At 39.6% G+C, this 9044-nt stretch overlaps 1 protein-coding gene across 1 annotated transcript; it reads right to left on the bottom strand.

Annotated features, from left to right (window-relative positions):
- Positions 1-1168: 1168 nt before the first annotated feature.
- Positions 1169-7686, bottom strand: LOC132083033 (arylacetamide deacetylase-like 4). Its single transcript, XM_059487540.1, has 4 exons — positions 7476-7686; positions 5016-5232; positions 4044-4107; positions 1169-2961 (listed from the first exon to the last, which is right to left on the bottom strand). Exons 1-4 carry the CDS (start codon positions 7629-7631, stop codon positions 2184-2186), a joined length of 1215 nt encoding a protein of 404 aa, XP_059343523.1. The 5' UTR covers positions 7632-7686; the 3' UTR covers positions 1169-2183.
- Between the last annotated feature and the right edge of the window lie 1358 nt (positions 7687-9044).

The following is a 9044-nucleotide window of genomic DNA, read 5'->3' on the forward strand; positions in this document are numbered from 1 at the left end:
GATCCTTTTATTTGTGTTACAGTGCTCATGGGCAAATTCTAGAGACCAGTTAAAGAAATGTGGCTCATGCCCACCTTCTCTGGGGTTAATAGCTCTGGATGGACCAGCCTTGTCCCCACCCTGTTCCTGTGTGGAGGGCAGCTTGGGCTGTCACTTCACTCAGGGTGCAAACTCAGGAGGGAATTATCACCTCAGTCACCTCACCCTCCTCCCTTGAGGAATGAATTAGTGGGTTTTGTCAAGATGGGAAGGAACTGCCCTAGCTAAGGAAACTTACTTGTCAACGTTGTATTTTCCTAAGTTCTTCATAGGCAAAAACTCATCAATAACTCAGGAGCTCTCTGGGTTTTAAAAAAAATAAATCTGTAATATCTTCATCAGATGGTCTTTGGGGTGTAATACCCATGAGAGGTTTGACAGCTATCAGCCTTTGTGTCAGTCTGACTCATTGAGTATTTTAATGTCAGGAATGTAGTGCTCTATCACTTTATGGACAAACTGCCACTGGTGTCATGTGAGCATTCGTGGCATGGGTTGCTCATGTGGAAAGCAGGAAAACAGGCATTCAACAGCACAACAGCATTCAACAGTGTTAGTGTGTGCCTGGAAATCAGGAAAACACTGGAGATTTTCTGAGCTTTATGCTTGCTTGCATTGTATTCATTCAGAGATGCCATAGGGAATATCCCTATAAAATTTCCCCTTTTTCCTGACTACTGTGTGAGTGTAACTAAATGTAATTCATATTGTTCTGGCAGGCTTTCTTTGCTCATATGCTGAGTGTAAATAGCCATGCAGAGCATTGCAGGAAAGCCCTTCCCTTGGTTGTAGGGTGTATTCTGTTGGATCATGTGTCTTACATAACTGTCTGCAGCAGCCTTGCTTTTGGTTATAGTTCAAATGATCCAGTGGGGGGCAGAAAACACACAGAGTAATATCAGATACAGAGAATATTCTTGGAAAATTATAGAGCTAGAAATTTCCCTGACAAGAATGGTGGTAATTTCAGTGGGGGTAGTGTTCCAGGTGTTAATTTAACCAAAGACAGTCAGAAATTTTGGCTGTCAGTAAAACTGAATCCTCACCCTGGTTTTGATTCTTCATGGAAATGCATCCTGCCTCCAAGTAGATTTTACTGAAGAATTTGAGATAATCGAGTCTAGTGGCATCATAAGTTATTTTAATTCAGGACATAAGTTTATAACAAAACCTGAAACAATGACACTGTTCTACAATTATACATTCACCTCAGAATGGTGTAAGTAAAACATTTACTGACATTTCTGGCAAGACTTGAGGTCATTTCTGAGAAAATAGCTTTACGGTTTTGTAATGCCATTTTATTTTGTGTTGGTTTCCTTGCTCTTGTAAACAAACTTTAAGACTGACCTGAACTTTGCTGAACTTTGATTTTTTTTTTTTTTTTAATTTTCTCAATCATTCTCCTTTTTCCCCAATGGCACTTGACACTGTCTCTCAAAGGGAGAGTCCTTCCTGCATCAGGCAGTGCTGGCCTACACTTTGTAAAGGAACTGATAATACTTTACATTCCCATGTATCTATTATCTATATATAAAATGTACATGCATTTTTTTTAATAGACGTTGTTTTATTTAACCAATACTTGTTATAACATCTGTAGTTCCAGGCCTGCTGTTTCCCTCTCTTCCTCTCCTTCTCTTCCCCTTCTTTCATTTCTGTCTATGTTTACATTTATCCTGCTACATTCAGTTCTTTTTAAGCTTGTCTCAAATGGAGCTGTCACCAGATACAGGCTTTCTTAAGTCTTCAACCATACTCTTTATATACTGATCCTGTAGATCCACACCCTATTACCTGCCCCAGCTTGTTTTCAAATGTGGTTTGTGTTCTGATAGTACCAGAACTTCACTGAACCAGACCACATTGCAAACCCCAAACTATAAGGATGAGATCTTTAATGGCTACAAGAGAGAACTGAAGAGCTGGCAGAGGAAAGAAATGTAAATTCACCTGATTTTGCCTCTCCTGAGAGAAAATTAGGCAAAGGCCATCATGCAATCAGATTAGTGGGTAGAAAGAACACAGATGCAATGCAGAAATTTAAGGTGATGATTTAAGGAAAGGAAAATTGAGGATTTAAAAAAATAAGTTTGTAAGCAAAAAGAGAAAGGAATCAGGAAAAGAAAGCAAGAAATGGAATTTTACAACAGTCTTAGAAAACTTACAATCTTTTGCAGGCCTTTAGCTCCAGAGCGGAATCCTACCACCTTACCAAAAAGTGCTAAGAACACTGTTCCATGGAACCCCTCCTGCAGATGGCACCAGGTCACTTTTATTCCATGGTCCTCTAATCTTTTCTTGTACAGCAGTCCATCATCTCTGAGCACATCAAATTCACAGGTCAAAATGAAAGTCTCGGGAAGCTGAGCAATCACATTGTCTTCAGCCAACAGTGGTGAAAAAACAGGGTCAAACATGGGCTCAGAGACTTCACAGACTTCTTTTGAGGGTAGATATATTGGACTTGGTTTGTAACCTCTTGTTTTAAACTCGTGAGGGATGTAGTCAGGACTCACCCACTTCTGATATTTCAGTCTCCTATCTTCTGAAACATGGCAGCCTTTAAATACTTCTTCAATGATGCCCAAGTCCACATTAACGTACTTCAATCCAAGAACAAGGGTTCGTTCCTTTAGCAAAATGGGGACTCCTTTGTTCTGCTGATAAGAAGGCAAATTTAAGTCCACACACTGCAGGAAAGGATATATTAGGATTTGTGCTCTCAGCTTTGGGAGGTCTCTTCTGTTCACCAGTGCTTGGGCAACAGCAGCAGTGAGTGTCCCTCCACTGCTGTCCCCACAGATGACAACACGGGAAGGGTCAACTCCATGGTCTTGTGCAGTCCTCAGAAAGTGGATGGCAGCAGTGAGACAGTCCTCAAACTGGGCTGGAAATGGGTGCTCAGGAGCTAAACGATACCTAAATAAGAGTGAAAATGTTTTAGCACAGCCATTTCTAGTGAATGGGCCCAATGGAATCTTGTCATTCATTTATTTCTCTCAAAAGATAGGAAAATACTCTGTGATTATAATTGCAGCAATAGAATTCCCCCCAAATTAATGCTTTTGATGTATTATTTGCTACTGTTCATGTTTGAGAGAGTTAGTACACTGTTCTACCTTTGCAAAATACTTTACCTATCTTGTGACTGAAGGCACATGAGAGTTCTTTTGGAATTAGCTGGCAAGGCAGGTGTGTCAATCAGTTATCATTAATTCCAGTCAGAAAATTAACATTTAACAACAAATTGTTAGAGAATATGAGCATAGGAAATATGAGCATAGAAAATTGATAATGAAAATCTGAAAGGTTTTCAGTGTTCTGGAAGCTGAATTCTTTAAACAGAATCAATGAGTTATTGGTTCTTCAAGTATTTTAGGATACAAATAGCAATTAGTGCAATTGTAATCAACTCTTTGCCTGGACTTTTAGACATTGTTTCTTTTAAAAAAGTATTACAGCTAATCAGAGAAATATTTTTAATGGTCATCTCAGGTTGACTACAAGTTAAATGTGGATTTCCTTGTTCCATTTCTTCATGCAAATGCATCATGCCTGTGAGTATAATTTACTGAAAAATTTAAGACAATGGAGTCAAGTGTATAAATTCCTTTTGAGAGTGGATATGTCAAGCTTGGCTTGTAACCTCTTATGTTAAACTCATGAGGTTCTTGTATTTTTCAGAACTTCTAAAAGGAATTATTTGGTGTTCTGGTCAACTGTACTTTCAAGAGAAAGAGCCTAAGGTGGTTTGAATAGGGCTCTAGAAAACAAAAACATCCTTATGACTTAGTGCTCGCTACAAATTATAAAATCACTGTAATGGATTTCATTTGGAAATAAACAGTTGGGGATTAGTTGACTAATTCTTCCTGAAAGGAATTAGTGCTGGTGAAAGGCATGGGATCATTAAGGATAGGTACTGATTGTACTTCAGAAGGAGCTTGACTGCAGCAAAGGCTTGCAAACCTAGGGTCGGAATCTGGGCTGGGTCCCCTTACCCAACAGACACCACCACGGAATTGGTCTTCCTGCAGAAATAGCGGCACTTTCTTTCGTAGGCCCCTGTGAAACAGAAAAGTTCACTGGAATTGTTACTTGCTTTAAAAATAAATGGAATGAAAATATTCTGAAATTATTCTCTCTCTTGCATGGCTAATGCTACAGAGCATGTGTAGCATGTGGCATGGTCAGATCTGGGCATTGCTCACCCTCTCCTTACAGCTGTGAGAATCTTCTGGCCAGTAAGAAACTTGGAATTTAAACGAATGCAGTGTCTTGGTTCCCTCTTTGAAAAGTTACAGACAGCACCACCGCTGCCACTTTTAAAGTGATTTTGAAGGGGCAAAATAGTTTAAAAAAAAAAACAACAAAAAGTCTGCTAAATCCAGTACAAGAATATTTCTTGTGCATGAGGCACCATCTCATCTCTTTCCCATTCACATTCCAAAATGTGTTTTTTCCTTGTTTTTCCACTATAAAGACATACAGCACAATACACATATACAAGCTTGCACACACTTGTGAACAAAAACTGGCTGCTTTAGGTAAGAAATAAAATTCTAAGGAGATTTTCAACTTTTATCCTAAGCATAAAGAGGAAGAAAATAGATATTAAAAACTATCAGAGACCATTCTAGATATGCAATCTATATAAAGACAATTTAACATGATGCCTATTGCATGTAAGTAGATTGATTCTGCTGTCCTGATTTTTTTTTAAATTTACAATGTTAAACCTACTAACTCTTATAATTTAAGATATAGCAAATCAGATCAGGAACTCTGTGGTGTGTGGTTGTGCAGTGCCCCTCACAGGGGATATTCCAGAGCTGTCTGGACACAATCCTGTGCCCTGTGCTGTGGGATGGCCCTGCTGGAGGAGAGAGGTGGGACCAGATGATGCCTGTGGTGCCTTTCCTGACCCACTCTGGATGATGCACGCAGTTATAGCTCATATTAATGTTACTTACGGATACTTCCAAACCGGCCAACTCCTCCATGAAAATAAAGAATTCCCCTTCTTAGGTTTTTGTTTGATGTTTTTAGCTGGTAAATTCTCACTTTAACCCTTTCAAACCTTAAGTCCTTGATAAGAAGACGACTATCCTTTAATGGTGGTATTGTCTCCATTATAACCCTGAGGAGATGGACCTCTGAGATTACACCTACTTTGTCCAAAAATGTTGCCTGGTAATAAAAGAAACCACAAGAGACCAAATTAGTGTAAGTTTCTATCTAACCTGGAGATTGATAATGAAAAATTTTAAACTCCATGGTCAATTCAGTAGGAAAACAATCAAATTATCAATAGTAGATAAAGGGTGTCAAATACTTCACCTTGTCAGGCGTTTCAGTAACCATGTGCCTGAACAAAATACAGAGACAGTAGTTACAGTATTTTAAACTTTACCTTTGGATGAAGAAACATAGCCAAGACTTTTGTTTCCCAGACTTGGAGGGGAAAAAAGATCCATACAATCTACCACATCTCTGTCCTTCTGACCAAGAACAGCTTTGAACCCAGGCTTGAACATCTCACAGCTCACTGATTCTTACTTAAACACTCAGCCTCAGGTTCTTATGTCACTGTGGGCTCATCTACTCCATTGCATCTGCATGGCTATAAGCTGTTTCACTTGTAGCCTGCTCTAATCTATTCCTGCTCAAAATGAAAAATATGAGATAGTATCACTGTATTTCCACTATACTGGATTCAATTTTGCACTACTTCCACAGCAGACATCTCTAATGTGTTTGTTGTGCTGCCATTATTCATGCATATGCATTTAAATGAGAATTATACATATAAAGGTCTGCACTGCTTAGATCCTAAAAACCTGCCCTTGTGGTTTTCACCTCATATTTCACAGACCTCATGTGGCTCAGTTAAATTTGGTGTAGGTATCCTATTTTAGGTCATCTGCAGAGCTGATCCCATACACAGGAAGGATTGTCTTGTGGCAAAGTTATAGTCTGATATAGATTCCTTCTGTAGAACTCCTGGTCCTTATCTGTGGGAAAACAACTTTACTTATTTATTCTTCAATTTCCCTCTGGTACTTTCTTTCCTCACACTAAAAATTTTGTAACAGTAAAGGTTAAACCTGCAATTAGCTATATCTGCATGGAATATAAAGAGATCATCTTTGTCTTGAAAATACTGAAAAAAAGGAGTCCTGGGAGACCTTATCAACCACAGTGTTTTGGTGTTGCCTTTTGTCCCAGCTGAACACGGGATATACTTGTACACTTTAATTTTCCATGCAGTTTTGACTTCATGGCTTGTCAGCCCTTGAAAGAATTTGGCACAAGTAATTTGCCCAACAGCCATAGCAGGAGTTGCTACATGACCTGAACTCTACTCGCATTTAAACTTTGCTTTAACCCTCCATTAATGTCCTTATCTCTCTGCTCCTTTCAGGCAGTGTCTGACAGTGCTTGTGCTTGGCCTCTCACTGGCCAGCAGAAAGGATGCAAAATTGTAAGATCAGAAGTTAAAAATTACAGTTAAAAAGCAGTGTGGAGGCCTGGGTGTGGTGCCAGAGACATGGTGTGAGTCACCTTCTTGCGAGTTCACTGACTTCAAACAAAACTTACCAAGCAATGGGGCAGGTAAAGAACGGAAGAATTAACAACATTAGAACATGGAATTGAAGTGAAATGTCACGCACGAGCCAAAAAGACTGAACAGGTTTTTTTCATAGTTTAAACAACTAAAAGAAGCTTAGTCTAGGTATCACAGAAGGGTTTTCTAAATGACTGGGGCGACAGTTAATTCAGGATGATTGATGAAGCAGAAAGACAAGTGCATGTCATGTTTTAGTTTTGAAAAGAAACAAGGATGAAAAGCGAGGAAATAGCTTTGGATCAAAAATGTGCCAAAAGCAATGACACAGAAAGCCACTTTAGGTATTATGTGTACTGTCTCAAAGAAGAAAGTTGTTCAGGCATATTGAAAGGCAAATGATGATGAATGTGGCAGCTCTCTTCAGATGCCTCAGGAGGAGAATGACAGAGTTGCAGAGAAGAGCTGAGATCACAGACATCATTTAGCTGCTCACTCTGTAAGCAGGCACGGCGTTATACAGAGCAGAAATTCCACATACACAGGGCAAGTTACCTTCTAAGCCTTCCAGCAGTGCCTTGAGGCAGCAGGCATGAAAAGCTAAAACACAGACCTTCAAGAAAAAACTGGGAATTGCACAGTCTGCCCAATTTTAGCTTTCACAAATACTGCCTTTGGTGCTGTATAGCAAAGAGGGGAGTCTGTTATGCCCAGCACAGCTGAAGGAATCTGCTTACATCACTTAATCAGTCCAATTGCATATTTGCAACTTATTTAAACATTGATTTTAAAAAACATCACCAAACCATTATCCCTCTAACAGAAATAGAATTCAAAACTCAAGCTTTAATTAAGGTTTACTTACCAGACCAAGCCCAAAGTTCATTAAGTAATGAAGAACATAAAGCTTTCGGCGCTCACTGATTCCATGAGGAATTTCTGCTTTGGGGTGTTCATAATAGAAAGCAATTGCCACAATACCAGTCAAAACAGCAAGAAAAATGGCCAAGAGAAGTTCCATCTTACTGTGTTGGTAGGAGCCTGAGAAGGAACCAGCTGTGGCCTCCTCCCCCTTTTTCAGACTTTAAGACTTCTGCAGGTAAAGGCATAGGATTAGTTGTTCTCATCATGGTTATAATCCAGTTTTAAAAATGCCAATAGGAAGATAAAAACATGTGGTAACCAACCTACAATTAGACAGTAACAATTAGTTGTGGGAGAGGCTTGCACAAGGGTTTTCACATTTGCAGGAACAAGGCTGTGCCCATCACAGCAAAACTGTGTAGTGGCAGTTTATGGGAAGATAAAAACTTGTTCTGTCTCTCTGGTTTTTGGTTACAGGCAAGTCTTTATTATTTGTGAGTTCCTGCACAGCATTTCTTGGTAATCATCTTCTGAGCTGCCCAGATTCTTGCGTCGTCGTGCCTCCATGCCTCACTTTTTCAGACTTTTATTGAAATCAAGGCTCAGTGTCACAAACATGTTTCATCACCTGTGTGGCAGATTTTGGATTCTGCTGACATTGCATCTTTGAGTCCAGTGGACCCAGAGGCAGCTGCAGCCTCGTCTGACAGCTGTTCTTGCCTCATCCTCCTCAATGGCTCTTCTCCTGCAGCAGCAGATTTTTGTTTGGGTTTTTTTCTGCCTCTTGGCAGTGCTGCAGTCTCTGTCTTCCAGGAAGATACTATGCACAGATGTCATTCCAGGTAGGAATATGATTCCAACAGCTGAAAACTAGACTTGAACTTCATGGTGTCAGGGCTAGTAGCACTGACTAGACATCAGCAGCTCATTCTTTTCTGTGGTGAGCTCTAGGATCTTCCTCTGGAGCTAACATATTTTCCCATACACAAATAATTAGTGAAAAGATTTAACTTGAAGCAAAAAATATCTGTAAAGGACAGCTCATGTGATGTCACCTTTGGGAACAGTGTTTTTAGCAGCCTGCTTAGCCTGTGAAGGCAGCACATTCTCATTCTGAAAAATCACAGTGTGGGTAAAATAAGTCTGTAATTTTTTTTTCTTAAATACTAATAAAATAATATAAGGGATGAGCTGACCTTGAATTGTAGACTAAAATGAAACTAAAGACAGAGAACCCCAGGGCTTTATCATACATAGTCCATGACCTGCAAAGGAAATGGCTCAGACTTGATCCCTGACTTCAGAAACTGTTTAGAATAAGCAGGTTGGAGTTCATTTTTGAGTCTGGTGTTACACTTTCTGAGAAGCAGCTGATTCCATGTTCTGCTCTCTGTGTTTCTTCCAAACTGTTTCTTCATTTTATCCAACAAATCTTTGTGGATTTTCATTTCCCAATGTCCCTGTGCCTTTCCCTCCCTTGCCAGAAGGTTATTCATATGGTAAGTGTAAAAATCACATCCCTTTTTTTTATCCTTCTGGATAATGGCATTTGATGTCCATGTTGATAAGG

Source organism: Ammospiza nelsoni, chromosome 22, assembly GCF_027579445.1.
Source record: "Ammospiza nelsoni isolate bAmmNel1 chromosome 22, bAmmNel1.pri, whole genome shotgun sequence".
Taxonomy (NCBI): Eukaryota; Metazoa; Chordata; class Aves; order Passeriformes; family Passerellidae; genus Ammospiza; species Ammospiza nelsoni.